The 15,536-nt window shown below is 41.0% G+C and overlaps 5 protein-coding genes across 7 annotated transcripts; 2 read left to right on the forward strand and 3 right to left on the reverse strand.

Annotated features, from left to right (window-relative positions):
- The first annotated feature begins 4,554 nt into the window (after nt 1-4,554).
- BDCG_01911 (CMGC/SRPK protein kinase) lies at nt 4,555-7,871 on the forward strand. Its single transcript, XM_045417458.1, has 4 exons — nt 4,555-5,049; nt 5,123-5,747; nt 5,819-5,981; nt 6,056-7,871. The coding sequence occupies exons 1-4, from the start codon at nt 4,718-4,720 to the stop codon at nt 6,253-6,255; spliced, it is 1,320 nt and encodes a 439-aa protein (XP_045274259.1). The 5' UTR covers nt 4,555-4,717; the 3' UTR covers nt 6,256-7,871.
- Nucleotides 6,642-7,243, reverse strand: BDCG_01912 (uncharacterized protein; the record flags this gene model as incomplete). Its single annotated transcript, XM_045417459.1, has 2 exons — nt 6,642-7,014; nt 7,098-7,243. 2 exons carry the CDS (start codon nt 7,241-7,243, stop codon nt 6,642-6,644), a joined length of 519 nt encoding a protein of 172 aa, XP_045274260.1.
- BDCG_01914 lies at nt 7,871-13,271 on the reverse strand. Of its 3 annotated transcripts, XM_045417463.1 has the most exons (4): nt 12,087-12,570; nt 11,558-12,003; nt 8,605-11,505; nt 7,871-8,495 (listed from the first exon to the last, which is right to left on the reverse strand). In XM_045417463.1, the coding sequence occupies exon 3, from the start codon at nt 11,370-11,372 to the stop codon at nt 10,206-10,208; it is 1,167 nt and encodes a 388-aa protein (XP_045279842.1). In that variant the 5' UTR covers nt 11,373-11,505; nt 11,558-12,003; nt 12,087-12,570; the 3' UTR covers nt 7,871-8,495; nt 8,605-10,205. The 3 variants fall into 3 exon arrangements, with proteins under 3 accessions (XP_045279842.1, XP_045279840.1, XP_045279841.1); XM_045417461.1 differs by having other exon boundaries at nt 7,871-11,505; nt 12,087-13,271; XM_045417462.1 differs by having other exon boundaries at nt 7,871-11,505; nt 11,558-12,413.
- Nucleotides 8,197-9,915, forward strand: BDCG_01913 (uncharacterized protein; the record flags this gene model as incomplete). The annotated part of the gene is made up of 4 exons (XM_045417460.1): nt 8,197-8,874; nt 8,921-9,292; nt 9,376-9,530; nt 9,598-9,915. Exons 1-4 carry the CDS (start codon nt 8,649-8,651, stop codon nt 9,913-9,915), a joined length of 1,071 nt encoding a protein of 356 aa, XP_045274261.1. The 5' UTR covers nt 8,197-8,648.
- A 60-nt stretch (nt 13,272-13,331) lies between the features above and the next one.
- Nucleotides 13,332-14,720, reverse strand: BDCG_01916 (uncharacterized protein). The gene is made up of 2 exons (XM_045417464.1): nt 14,613-14,720; nt 13,332-14,491 (listed from the first exon to the last, which is right to left on the reverse strand). The coding sequence occupies exons 1-2, from the start codon at nt 14,618-14,620 to the stop codon at nt 13,570-13,572; spliced, it is 930 nt and encodes a 309-aa protein (XP_045274262.1). The 5' UTR covers nt 14,621-14,720; the 3' UTR covers nt 13,332-13,569.
- Between the last annotated feature and the right edge of the window lie 816 nt (nt 14,721-15,536).

The raw sequence follows: 15,536 nt of genomic DNA on the forward strand, positions 1-15,536 counted from the left end.
AAAATAGAAATATGAGAATAGTGTAATCTTCAAGTTATGTGAATAATATTGATCTAGTCTACAGCTTAAAAACTATCAAAGAGAATTTGAAAGTAATTGAAGAAGCTGCAAAGAAAATCTTTATTAGAGCAGATATCAATCAAATTCAATTTAATATGAATAAAACTGAGTTAATTCATTTCTTTTCTAGATTCAATGAGAAAGAACTATCTCTAACTCTTTTAAATAGAGAGATTAAATCCAGTGTAAATGTTAAATAATTAGAAGTATGATTAAACTCCAAGTTGAATTTTAAATATTATATTCAACAAAGAACTGTCAAGGCAGAAAGACTATTGAATAACATAATCAGACTATCAAATACAGAGAGAGGTCTATTCTTCCAGGCTATGAGACAGTTATATATAGCCTGTATTACATCAGTAGCTGATTATGAAGTTCAAGTTTGATAAAATAATCAAGAGAATTTCACTGAACTCTTTCAAAGTCTGTAAAACAGAGCCTTGAGAAGAATTCTGAGAGTATTCAAATCATCTTCTATTAAAGCAATGAAAATTGAAGCTTCAATTCCTTCTTCTGCTATTAAATTTGAAAAGATCTGTATGAACTATACTCTGAGAGTTGTAAAGATAAGCTTAAATTATATAATCAGAGAAAGAGTCTCTTCTTTATTTTCATCAATTAACTCTGGAAATGAACTGAATTGAAATAGATTTCTTGATTGAAATGAAAATAATTCTTCAAAGAAAATGCCTTCTTAACTGTACAGACTATGCTCTCTGATTAAAAATCAATTTTCTTCTTTAAATGTTGAAAAAGTTAATCATGAGAAGTTATCTCTCTGGAGAAAAAAGCTTGAATCTCTTATAGACTTATAAATAAGTGAACTATCAAAAGAGAAAGAATATGAACAGTATTTAAAGAGAATTTCTACAATCAATATAAAAGACTCTATTCTGATTTATTCAGATGACTCAAAAAATGAGAACTTGAATAGATTAGACACAGGCATTGCTTATACTGAAGATAATATTAATTTTATCTCAGATTTCTGAAATCTAGACTCTGAATGTGAAGTCTTTAATGCTGAACTATTTGTAATAGTGAAAGCTTTCAAACTCATTGAAATAAAATCTCATAAAAGAGGAAATTATTTGAAAGAGGCATGAATATTCTCTGATAGTCAAGCTGCTTTAAAAAGACTTAGAAATAGTCAGATTCATAATGATCAAATGAATCTTGAACTGATCTTAAACTCTATTTTGAAAATTCAAAAGAGAAGAATATTAAAGCTGATAATTCATTTACACTGAGTTCCTACTCATATGAATATTCATGACAATGAATTGACTGATTCAGCTGTAAAAAAGAATGCAGAATTAAGCAGATCTATTCAAAAAGTTATATTCTGATCTTTTATAAAGAGAAAAATAAAAGAATCTTATTTAGACAAGTGAAATGAAAGCTGATAGAAATAAAAGAAGAGAATACATTATTCAAGATTTGAAATAAAACCCAAGTGAAAATCTTGTTCAATTAAATGTAAAAAGAAAATATTCTCATCTATAATACAGCTGAAACTAGGACATGGCTATTTCAAATCTTATATACAAAGATTTGATGATAGATTTGACTCAATAGAATGCTCATTCTGCAATACAAATAAGAATTCTGAGCATATTATAATGCACTGTGCATTATACAATAGTCTCAGAGCCAGATTGAAAGAGAAGTATAATCTAAATCAATTAAATATGAGATTCTTATTCTCAACTGAGACAGGAATTAAATACTTAATAGACTTTCTATCAGAAACTCAAGCAGCTATAAGAAAATGACTAAATTCAGAATTATCTGAATATGAAGAGGAGGAAATCAACCAGATATAGTCTGTTAAAACAGCTATATACTATCTTTTAATAATTTATTTTGTTACAGTCTTTCTTTATTTTATCTTTTCCTTTCAATTTCTTTCTGTCTATCTATTTAATGTGTCTATCTTTAAGACTGTGTTCTCTTTTCGTGTGTCATGATATTGTCAAATGATTTCAACGTATGAGATGATGTTAAAACACTGTAATTTATAAACAGTTTTTGTTTTCTGAGCTGAAATTTTCTGATTTTGCATATCTGAAATTGATGAATGTATAATAGTTAACTTTACAGATATAGGAAAAACCCTGAGAACTAAAAGTTCTCAGGTAGATGTCATAGTCTCTGACTGTATACATCTATAATTGAAGAATAATAATAATAATAATAATAATAATAATCATGAAGAATGAATTTGTCTCACTTTTCATCTCTTTCAGATAGAATTATTGTGTTTAGCAAAGATTCTATTACTGACTTTCAGAGATTCTCATTCTGAATAAGGAATTCAGCACTGAATTCAGACATTGTAGTCAGAATGATGAAGTTTTCAAAGAATGATAGCTTAATTGAAGCTATAACTGATTTTTGAACTTCAATATCAGTCATTAACTGAGAAAAGAACTGCTGATTAATTTCATTTCTGTTTCTGAAAATGAGATTTGAGTTTAGCTTGTTTCTTCACAGAATATTCTGATTTAAGACTTTGAGAATAAGTCTTCTATTTCTGAAGATTTGAAAGTTTTTCTCTTTTTACATTTTCTTTTTCACTTTTCTATAAATAGAGGCATGAGCAGTATTCTTCTCAGTTTTCTCAGAATTTTGAGCAGATTTTGAGATAGCAGATTTAGAGATAGCAGATTCAGCTGCTTGAGCATATATTTTCTTCTGATTTAAAGAAGAAGAAGAAGTAGAAAAAAAGAGAGAAGAAGAGTAAGATGAAGAGTCAGTAATTATACTAGAAATTTTCAATGTTTTTTAAACTGTGTTTAAGATTTCAAGTTTGAACTTGATTATCTTCTGTAGTTGTCTAGTCTGAGTATGAAGAATTAACAGAACTTCTTTATTCATCTTACTCAGACACTGTTTTTCAAGAATCTTGCTTACTTTTTCAAGTTTCTGTATTTCAAGAACTTATTATTTCTCTATTTCTTCTTTCTTTCTTCTCTTCAGAATTTCAATCTTAGAAATAGCATTTGAGAAAGCATCTTTTTCTACATCAACTGAGTGTATTTTTGAACTCATTATTTTCACTCAATGAAAAGTTGATCAGACTGTTTCAATTGAGATATTTTTAAGTCTGTTTTCAATTGAAAAGTTGATCAGACTGTTTCAAAAGAAGAATAAAAGACTTTTGTATATAAAACACCTGATTTTTTTCACACTAGTTTAGTAACTAGATTAGATTTTTGAAGAGAATCTAATAAACTAAAATTGATTTTTAAGATAAATTAATAAAATCTTTATAATCTCTTTCTTGAGATACAGTGAGAAAAAGTATGATATCAATTGATAATAAATCAGATAATATAACAGTTTTTGAGAGAAAAACTGACAAAAAATAAATCAATTTTTTACAGAGAAATTGATTAAAACTATTTAATTTTATTCTAAATTATTCAATTCTTCTCACACAATAAGTGTGCAACTCAAATCAGTTAATAAAGAGTATAAAAAAGAATTAAGTATTAATAAAAGTTATTCAGCTACTGAAAAAGTAATTCTTACTTAAAAGAATATGAAATTATAACAGAAAACAACTCTGTTTTTAATTCTTTGTAAGAATATTGTATAAAATTCAGAGAAAAACATCTTACTTTTTTAAGAGAAGTAAAAAACTATTTCTAAGCTCTTCTTTTTATATTAACTACTGCAGAAGAATGAGATAGAAACTGCTAAGATATATACTACTATATACTCTCTATCAAGACTTTCTCTCTTCAGAGTCTTGATATTATAGAGAATATAAGTCTGTTTCTATATGATAATATAAATATTATCAGTGAGATGTAGAGAAACTGATTATTTATATCTCAAAATAGAAGACTTTGTCAATGATTATATTAATATAGAGTTAATTCTCAAATTCAATAGAAATCTAGTGTTACTGTTCTCAATTTCTTACAGAATCTATTGAATATTGAGATATTAAAACTAGATTTAATATATCTCACTATGCAGGGATCAAAGACTCAGTCAGATCTTGAGATATACTGATTTTATAGTTGTTGATATGCTGTTGACTCATTGTTCACTGATTATGTATTGAATACTGTTATCAAGGTATCTTTTTGTATCATTCTGCTGAGGATGGGCCAGATTGAGAGGGATAGTACAAGGGTGAGACTTGGTGTTGAAGTCTAGATACACCGGTGACAGACTGTGGAGATTGCACTTCAGAAGAGTCTGTTGATTATATGCTTGATATTATCACTGAGGTATCTTTTTGCATTTTTCTGCCGGGGATGGGCCAGATTGGGAAGGGCGGTACGAGGGTGAGACTTGGCGTTGGTGTTTTGGAACATCAAAGATGGACAGGGTTTTCGCGGAGATCGCTCCTCGGATATCTCCACAACTACAGGTCGGGGATCTTCCAAAATCGAGAAGATTGGTGCATATGACTAGGTCACTTCACCTTACAATTTGTATGGCACTCTGGCCCGGGGTTGTGGTGTGGTAGGGGAGAACGGGGCCTAAATGGTGCTGAGCTCTGGCTAAAACGGCTTGGCAGAAGTTACTATTTCTAGCTTCGTCTCATCAGGAACCCCTAACAGAAAGAAGAACAACAAAACTTTCAGTCCTTCAAAGGTACGACTGGCAGGTGATTTAGAATCTTGTTTTTGACATGACTGCTAAATTGTCTCTTGCTTATCTTTATGTGCGGTCCGCATTCTCCAGAAGCCGACCTTGTCTGTCTTTACGTTCTGCCGTACCGCACTATTCTAATGGAGCTCAGAGAATGACGCTCTCCCAACTAATGTCTCCCCTCACATTTCCAAGCTCCGGGTTTGACTTGACTGATGCCTCTGAAAATATTGAGGAAGAAACCCTTCCGACGTATAAGGCAGAAAAGTATTACCCGGCTCGAATAGGCGAAATTTTCAACGACAGGTATCAAATTGTTGGGAAACTAGGATACGGAGTGACATCGACTGTATGGCTCTGTCGTGATCTACAGTGCGTACATTTATTTATCATGTTGTTACAGTCCAGAATAAGTCTAATAGCTAACTTCACTTTCGCTAACTAGTGAGCCTCGACATGTCGTACTGAAGCTTTGTGTTTCCTCCTCCAAGCCGAACCATGAGATTAGAATCTACAGTCATCTCAATTCCGTTCAATCTCAATCTGGCCATCCCGGCAAAAATCTCTTTCGACAACTATACGACTCATTCGAAGTGATTGGCCCAGATGGCACTCACATGTGCCTTGTTCAACAACCATTGGGATTGAGTTTGGAACAGATGCTCGACCTTCGGCCTACCGGGACTCTGGCTATACAACTTTTAAAACCTCCGTTACGACAAATCCTGGGGGGGCTTGACTTCCTACATTCAGCCAACATTGTGCATACAGATCTCCAATCCAGAAACATGCTCCTTGAGATTGACGATCCTAATGTGTTCTCGGTATTCGAAGAGGCTGAGTTGAAACACCCCGCGCCGAGAAAGGTCCTCGGCGATCGCGTCATTTACAAGAGCCGGCGGATTCCCCGCACACGGTGCCTTCCTATTATAACAGATTTTGGCGAGGCCAGGTTCGGTGATGAAGATCACAGAGGACAAGATATTATGCCAGATGTCTACAGGGCACCAGAGGTTATTCTCAAGATGAATTGGGACAATAAAGTTGATATTTGGAGCATTGCTATGGTGGTCAGTGACAATTACCTTTTGTTATATTTTGACGGGCTTAGTTGACGTGTCTTCAATTATTATTTGGTCAGTTTTGGGACCTCGTAGCTGGGCGTACCCTCTTCCAAGCCAGGGATGATCAGCGACTTCTGGACGATACACTCCACCTTGCAGAGATGGTTGCTATCATGGGACCTCCTCCTAGGGAGTTCCTGGAACGAAGTGAGATGAGTTCTATATGGTGGGATAAGAACGGTATGTGAATACATGTTCAAATCTACGGAGTGGCGGACCTTGTATTTTCTGCTAACGTTGACAAAACATTCAAGGTCAATGGAGAGGTTTTGCACCCATCCCTGACATCTCCCTTGAAAGGCTTGCAGACGATCTCGAGGGAGATAACAAAAAGGGACTTCTGGAGTTTCTTCAAAGGATTCTATGCTGGATGCCTGAGGAAAGGCCGACTGCGGAAGAGCTGGTATTTGACCCCTGGTTGATGGAGGGGCTTAATTTAAGGAAAACTACCTAGCGCAAGAAAACTCTCTTTTCGGGCAGAAGTCGGATCTCATCCTCAAAAATGAGAAAGCCTGATTTCTCAGTTGTTCAATCTACAATCAGGTGATGATGACAATATAACTTCTTCTCACCTCTAACAACTGGCAGATGTGAGCCATCTCTTATGTACTCACAAAGCAGTGTGTCAGCTACTTTTGTTTCTTTCAGCCCATATGTCTTCTTTGTTCAGCATGACTGCCTATGTATGAAGTATGGTAGCAATTCTGAGATAAATTTAAAAGAGTTCTAATTTGTTCCCCTATCCACAGATTGATGAAAACAGGCAAATGCCCGGTCCCTGTTACAAAACTACGATTGGAATCTAGTGCTGTAGATAAAGCATTGCTACCTAATAACTCTTTATATAGCCAGTGAAATCTCGACAACATGGTCCACAGGTCTCTGGGTCAGGAAAGAGACACACTGGGCAGAACCTGTGTCCGCACAGGCGGGTTTTCCACTCTGAAGGATGGTATAGCATATTGGACATTGACACCGATGCTCCAGCTCGCTGACCTCAGCCTCAAGCTTGCAGATCTCCTTGTTTTTCCCAATCAGCTCTGCACAGTGCTTGATTTCTAGCTCGGTGTTCCACTTCTTCAGGCGCTGCACTTCTTGTAGGTCCCTGATCTTCGCGGACCCTGCTTCAAATACGGTGTGAATTTTTGTTTTGCTGTCGCCTATCCTAATATCAGCAAAGGGCAAGTCCGGCTCTGATGGGAGCTTGCCAGAACTGCATTCAAGTTGGGTATTTTGCGTTTCAGCGGCTGTGATTTTGTGGATGCGGAGGAATTGAGGATCGCCGGGCCATCAAACAGAACCTCATATTCTTGGAGGCTATTGTCCATAAGGCGTCTCTTTCTCCGTAGCTCTCGCGGCGGGGATCGAGGTGCGTCCGTCTCTGCATCTGTATTGTTGTTAATGACAATGGTGCTGCGGGGTTCAGCTTCGGTAGAAGCCATGGCTCTGAACGCGCTCGTTGATGTTGGGTGACCTTGGGCCGTGCAAACAGGCCCCTTCGGTGAGTTTCTTGCGGTGGTGGATGGAGAATGGAAATGGAATTTAAAGAAAGATGGAGTCGGGGGAGGAGGAAAAGGTGGGGGTGGGGGGGGGGGGAAGGCCATATATATACCCAACGGCCGAAGGAGAGGTCACGATTTTACCTCTCCGTTGACGTATAGCTTGCGTTGATGCGAGATGTTGCTCCACTTGCTAACCAGGGCTGGGGACGCTCGGATTATGCTTCAGAGTGAGAAGAACGATGGATCTGGAGGCGAAGGGAGCCCTCTGTGTATACCAATAAATGGGGGGCAGTCACGGTGTGCTCGGTGCTCGTCTCGGGATGCTCTCTCCAGGCATTGAAGCACGGCGCGGCAGCCAACAGTATCCGAGGACGAAGTCTGAAAATAGAACTCATGCAGCAGTGGCGTCCCCATGTACATGGATTAGCATTACGTCTCACCCTCCGGGGTTGGCAGATACATGGGGTTTGGATTCATCTTGAGGGAGTTCCCTCCAAAATTCTGTGGTGTTGTACCGCTTTGCGGGGCCCTACGAGACATACTCTTTCCTTACAATGACAAAGGTCTTTATACGATCCTATTATTAAGGCATATGATGACACAATCGCCCAATTTGAACTCGGAAACCTCAATAGAGATAAATCTATTTAGTGTGATCTTAGAGTTAAAGTAACATCCTGCCGATCTGCTAAGTTACATAGTATGTAAATATAAACATGCAAAAAGGAGAGGTATATATATCCCTCTCCATGGGTAGAAACAATATACTGGTTAAGGTTATTCGAAGGAAAACAAAGCCGAGACAAAAGAGTGAGGGGGAAGAGCAAATACACCATATAGAAAAGAGCATGAAAACATAGAGAAGAGCATTACCGATATCACATAACAAGGCGGGAAAACTTGTAATGTCCATCCATATCAAAAATGAATCCCTGGCATCAGGGCTTCGCAAAATCCCATTGTGTGCTTGGACAATTCCCCATGAAAGCAGTACCACGAGGTCAAAAGTGGATATTTACATTGTACAGCACAATATGCCTCGCGCGGTCTAGGCTGCTACGAACGGCGTATCCCGGCTTCTCAAGTTGCACGGAACTTTTTGACTCGACTAGGTGGATGGATGTGCGTGGTCCAATACAACAGCATATAACAGGCGAGATTCCGCATCCTGAGGTAATGGAGTTCTCCCTGGCTATCAGTAGATCGTAAACAAAACCCTCTGGTTTCAGCATTTCTCTATCAAACAAGAAGATCACTTATGGTGTATCAATCGCTCCAAAACCATCGCACGTCATACATACTATCTGTTTAGGAATCCACCCACAGCCTCCCCACCCATTCCAGAATGAACATATTCAACGGTGCTGGTTCTTTGCCAATTCACACTTTCCCATCTCAAATCTCCATTGTGGACATCTTCCTCCCCGGATTTACCGCCATCTCCGCATCCATACGACAGGTCCTAGCTGGGAACCTGAACAGCGCCCACCTGCTGTGCCTCTGCGGGGCGCTCCTGCTCTTGGCTAGATATGTGTACCGTTACCTGACGGACATTGTGGAGATCCATTTCAGTTAGTGACCCTTCTTGTAGTGATGCTCTTTCCTGACAATCGAAAGCTTCGATAACAAACGTCCTTTACTACGACGAAGCACATGATATGCTTAAAACCTGGGTATCGGACCAGCCATTCGCGCGCAAGGCTCGCTCCTCTATTGTCAGCGTTGGATATGCCGATGACCATTCAAATGCGCATGCCAAAAATCCTTTACGTTTTTCACCTTATAATGGTTCGTTTTTCTTTTGGTACGGGAACCATCTGCTCCGGCTCCGGTGTGAACAGAAAGACAGCAGCTCCGGCGAGCGAGAAGAGGTGTCCGTCTCCTGCTTCGGCCGATCTCCAGAAATTTTGAGAGAGTTCTTCAGTGATTGTCGAACCGAGTATCTAAAGGCCATTCAGAAAAAGACTTCCGTGTTTGAGCATCGAGATGGTGAATGGAAGAAGGCAAACACAAGAGACATTAGACCAATTTCGACGGGGTGGACAGCAATGTCTATCTCACCACATGTGCAGGTGAGAACTTTAGACATTATGCCAACTGGCGATTGAGCCAGTTCAACGTCACAAAGCAGAGCACTATCTGGGTGGAGTGGAAATTCCTCCGATTGCTCTACAAGAGAGTCGCTGGAAAGAAAATGGATGAGATTGTTGGGGAGCAGGTCAGTGAGGTGAGTCCCACCACACTATCCTGGCCCTCCTGTTCCCGTATCTAACTGGCACTCACCACACATGTAGTTTATCCTGGGACCGTTGACGGATGAATACAGCCTAGATCTCTCGGTCGAATGCAAGCCCACCCTCAGCGTTGAGGATCTGCTGTCCGTCCTCCACTACCACTGGTGCTTGGACACGTCGGCGGTCCCACACGAGCGGTATACAGTGCAGCTGCCGCTGCTGATGCTGATGGCGCCTACACGTCTTCTCGTCCAGGAGCGCTCATCGAGAGCGGCTGCGTTCGGGGCTCCAACAACGCTCTGCGGTACCGGGACGTGGTGCTCCGTGTCATCCCCAATCCGGAGGAACCAGGGCGTCACGTTCTGGTCATGGAGGTGACTCTGATGTTTATGAAGGGGAAAAGAAACAAGTCCCAGCCGTAGGTCCCCTTCCCCTTCCCGTTCCCGGCCGATATGGCGTGACGCTGCGCCCGGCCGTATGGCTGTATTGACCCTCCGGCGTAGGACAACATAACCGCAAAAAGCGTTGGAAATAGTTCGGCAAACCTGGCAGTGGCCACTGGGGGACTTGCTGGATGGCCATGAATATCTTCTTATTCTGCCAGGCAAACGCCGTCGGTCGACATCTCGTTCATCAGTCAAACCCGAGAGCGAAGACGTACCAGGTCGTTAGCCGGTCCTGTTTACTGCGACTGGCGCGGTGGCTGTTGGGTAGACTAGACATCGCTGGAGTCGGCTGTGCAACGCTGCTGTGGAATCTCCCAACCGCCATATCTCAGAATATACCTGATCACACACATCATGAAAGAGATAGGTCCCGATCCCCGGGATTAAAAACTGACGCTGTTTCCGCTCAATCACTTGCACCGCGTTTTGAAGGCATTGCTTGCTCTTGTCAATATCACCAAGTTTGTACCATGTAATGCAAAGAAATAGGTAGACCACACCGCAGGTGAAAACTTCTTCCTCTAAAGGATTGTAGAATTTATTCCAGAGTAGAACATCTTTCCACCTCTTCAATGCATCCTCGGGCGATGGAGCGAGACGCGCAAAGGCAATGAGCGCCCGGACATGGCCAAGTCGGTCCACGATGTCCGGTTCCCTGATGTTGTCATAAATAATTATCAACTCTCTGGTCAAGAGGTCAGCGTCTCGGTGCCGTCCCTGCCTGATTCTAACCTCCGTTAGGGAAAGAAGTAAGCGCCGAAATCCTTTGCGGTGCTGACCGGACGATAGCCTTAATCTTTTAATTTCCAATTCCACCATTGCATTTGCCTGAGAGAGACAAAAGTTCTGCTTCCCCATCTGTAGATAGTCCAGCTCACAGTAGAGATCGGCAAGAGCGGATCGAACGAGGAGACGTTTAGATTCGCGCAGGCCCGGAGTTGAAAGACAAGTGTCAAAGCAAATCTTCGACTCTTCGAACCGTCCTTCTCCTCGCATGATGCGGCCGACACAAAGTATCAGGTCCCAAAGCAGGCGCTCCTGCCCTCCTGATGCATTAGGCGTCCACTTCTTAACTTCTCTATGTGATTCATGAAAATTAAAGTTGTATATGTGGTTCATCGCCTGTGAAAGATATAGAGCCGCAAGATCCTCGGACAAAGCGGAGCAAGTAGGTCCGGCATTCAGGCTAGATAAGAATGATTTAATGGTATTCTCGGAGCCCTTGATGTCACCGCTGAGCCGCATTAAAATGCTCTGCCGATGGGTGACCCTAGCACGTAGTTGTAAAAGTTGCTTGGCCGACGCGCAACTCCACTCTTGGCTGAGGTCCAAATACGCAGCATTCGATGGCACTAACTGAAAATTGTCAAAGTCAACTCGGCTAGTCATCAGGACACGTTGTGTGAGATAATCTGCCGTGCCGTTTGCCAGCGTCTTTGACCCTTCGCATGGCCAGATTCGGTCTGAACTTTCCAGATCTGGCTGCGGTTTGACTCTATTGCCCGATTTTGCCTCCTTTGACCTTGAAAGATTCGTTAGTATGCGTTTGAATAAGGACAGGAAGGCAGAATTACTGTTCACCCCATGACTTTGACCGTCAAATTTTGACCCTGGGTTTAAAAGCACGAGGCCTTTCGGTCGTCTATGTGAACGCCCAAAACATGTATGCTTGCGTTTATAAATTTTGCGGCGAGGAATCACATCTGTGATGCTCTGAAATGACGATAAATGACATTTGATTCCGAGTGGATGAGGTCAACAATGTTGAGAGGAATAAGACATGGATCGGCGAGAAGTGATTTGGGTCTTAGCTCGAGATGCTGACTATCCGTAATAGGAATCGAGGCCCAAACAGCAGCCTAAGCTTTAGCCGCCAAGAACCGGCGGCAGCTGGTTCAGGAGAGAAGACCTGCTGAGCAGCGCGATTCTGTTTATTCTCACAAAACTTAAAACATATACGAACCATCCAAGGAAAGGCCTACAACATGAGAAAGTCCAGCGCAAAGATATCGTTCTGGGTCTGTAAACTTAGAAATGAGTATCGAGGCGCCTTTCTTCAGGAGGTGGACCAGTTGATCTCCCGAAATATCGAGGATGTCTTACACGGTATTAGGAAAGTACTTGCTGAAAGCAAGGGAAATTCCTGCTTGGCACATGGCGCTGGTTGGCATGCCAAGGAGGCGAACAATTTCAGGCCTTACTTACAAGCGTTTAATCCCTTGCACATGGTGGCTAAGCGACGATAGACAGCTGTATACTTGAATATCTCTCAAAATGGGAATGAAATTAGAAGAGCTGAATATCACACTTGCACTTTCTGGTCGGAGGCTCTAGTTAAATTCAAAGTCGATTGGCCATACGACCCTGTCAGGATGTCGACACAATGCTCGTGCCTCGTGACTCGATTCTCAGAATTTCCAACAGGTGTTGCTTGGACATGGCGAAATTCTTGCCTTGCAACGGATATTGATGGTGTTTGGCACCATTTCCAGGCTCCCCGCCGGGCCCTCATGCATGCACTGGAGAAATGGCTAGCTTGTCGTGCTGCTATGACTCACCATGAAGGCGGCAGCTGAAACCATTCCAAACCAAGCAAGGCCGCCAATGATTTGACGTAAATCACAAATTACTTGAGCCAGCCTGACCATTTCCCAGCTGAACGAAAGCATGCCGCATCAATCCAGTCTCGTATGGTTAGATGCCGAGTTCAGGCTGAAAGTATTTGTGAGGTTGGGTATTAATCAACTCGAGGGGGTATGTAAGCCATAGGAGACACGATCAGATAGTTGGTCCAACCTCATCCATTTTTCCGTCCTTCTGAATCCATAAAGCCAGGGCTATATAAGCATCAGGATATAACCAGCAATTTACACCACTCATATCTTTCAATCCAAAATCCAACTCAGTGACCTACAAGCAAAACGCCAGTGGAAAAGTCAAAGCAACATCTGTATAAAACCCCTTTTCTTGCAATCCAAAAAGTTTTACCAGTGGAAAGACTAAATAATTTGCTTCTAGATAAATCCAATCAACAAACCTGTGCGCAAAGATGGATTGCCCAAAGTGCAAGAAAGGAAATGTGTCGGGGGCGGACACATGCGAGTATTGCGGAGCAGAGCTCCCCAAGGTCGGAATCAAAGAACAAATCTACGCTTTTATTTAAATATTATTGTTGAACAGCGCCGACAACTAACCCGCGCAATAGGCTCATTTGCTTTTCAAGATCCCTCCCAAATAAGTCAGGAAATGGTTTGGGTTACAGTCATTAGCCTGGGTCTCCAATATTTTTTCAGTTAGCATGGAAGAATCATCATTTCTGTCTTCGTGCAACCCACCATGGGGACCTCTCGTAAGTGCATTATTTGCCACATGTGTATTTAGGACCTATCGTAGGCTCGTGCATAATCAAACTCTTAATGCCTACTGCTGAAGCTTGGTTATTCTTATATTCAATTTCACTTAGGTATCTGTCACTCTATCATACATAGCTCAAGTCCTCGGCCGGGCTTCATTCCATGTCTTCAGAAGTATACTCCTGGTCCCGTAGGGGGGGGAATGTCTCAAAAGATCGATCAGTAGAGAATATTCACTTTTTAGGTCGAGCACGCCTCCACTCCATGTACCAGCCTGAAGCTTGAGGGTATCCTCTATTCTCAAGCTCCAACCTCAGCTGTTTTCTCCACTCGAATTCTTCGATTCCTGCGATGTGAGGGGAAAAGTCGAGACCAGGCGCAACCGACGGTTTTGTTACAATCCAGAAGTGAGGGTAGAAACCAGCAGCCTCCCAATCAAGAATCCCTGTGATAGATCCATCTTTGGACACCATAATATTTCCCGGACCAAGATCTGCATGGTATAGATAAAAATCCTTTCCGATTTTGGGACATAGGTTTGAGTCTAAGACAGTAAAATATTTTCTACTCTCAGTCAATGTGAGAGGTCCCACAAAGCCATCTTTTGCAACTGCAAGGAACCTTTCAGGCAAGGCCTTTTCAGATACACTCTGAAGTTTTGCTGAAGTCTTCAAAGCAAGTAGGTCACAGATGCTTGCAATTTCCTTGAGGATCAAGTCACGCTGCAAGGAAGAGAACAACAACCATGCATCTCTCAATGTCACACCTTGAACTCTCTTGAGAATCAAGAATGTCCGATCTTCATCAATCCAGGAATAAATAACTTCCGGTACCAGGATTTGAGGTATGTGTTCCCTAACAAATGCGATGGTGTCCCCCTCAAGCCCCAAGCTAGGATGCCAGTATTTTGACTTTGCAAAAGGCGCTTTTGCCAATAGCCCACACCGCTGAGGAGCTGCCACCCTCATGTACCAGATGAACATCCTTGGAAACATGGTCTTGAGACTCAGGTGGTGCAATATCTGCTGATATTTTCCGCAAAATATATGAGCAGTCTCCATCACTCCAAGCTGCAAGGACGCCTGCTGGCGGAGCCTGCGTTTCGATTCGTTCGCACTCGATTCGCGATCCGAGGTACCATCGGTGTTGGGAAGGCTGTAGAACTGATTGATTGACTGGTGGCATCATCTTCTTGTGGGGAAAAAACTTTCAATACAGTAGGGCAATTAGTAAAAGTTATGTAGCAAGATACCTAGGTGTCTAATAGTCACCTAACCGTGCCATGCTTACTCACTCTCTGTAGTGAGTGCGCCACAGTGTACAGAAAACCACACTGTAAAGAAAATATTTTCAATATCTTCATTCTTCATCTTCAAATAATCATCATTAATTATAATCATGTCTAAATCTTCTAATTACACTGAGAAGCAGTTGCAAAGAGCTGTTGACATGTATAAAAGTAATTCAAAATTAAAAATCACATCTCTGTCACAAGAATTCAAAGTCTCATATATAGACTGACCGTGTGACCGTGTCTGGGACCAGGACCAGATTTTTTGATAGTCTCATTACCAATTCGACTGATCCCATTACACAGTTTTAACATTAGATAGTAGTCTCATACTGTCTCAGTGAGACTTACTGTCTACTCTTGTCACATTTTTCAAATGAGATCATGATTTCTACTTCTCAATTTAAATTCTTTTTATTGCTTTAAATGACTTTAAATCTCATTTGAGTGTTATCAAAAAGTGTTACTTTTTAAAAAATTAAAAATAGTCTAAAAAAAATCTTAAAATGTCTAAAAATAGTAACTTTATGTCAAGAATGAGACTAAATGAGATCAAATGAGATCACTTTCTCATTTTTTTCAAGTCATGATTTCATTTTAAGATCTGATATATAGTCACTTTATCTGTTTTTTTGATAGCCAGTCCCAGCAGGATTCACGCCAAGAAATGTATGAGATCAGACCAAATGAGATCAAATGTGAAATTCATGATTCTGGCGGCCAGTCTACTCATATATCATCTTGTATGAGAGAATCAATGAGAAGAAATCAAGAACTATGAGAATTTCATTGAATTAAGCATTGAATGACAGTCAGAAAGAGATAATTAGACTGGTCACTGAGATTATGAATTTCATATTTGATCTTATTTGATCTGATTTCATACATTTCTTGGCGTGAATCCCGCTG

This window comes from Blastomyces dermatitidis, assembly GCF_000003525.1.
Source record: "Blastomyces dermatitidis ER-3 genomic scaffold supercont1.2, whole genome shotgun sequence".
Lineage (NCBI taxonomy): Eukaryota > Fungi > Ascomycota > Eurotiomycetes > Onygenales > Ajellomycetaceae > Blastomyces > Blastomyces dermatitidis.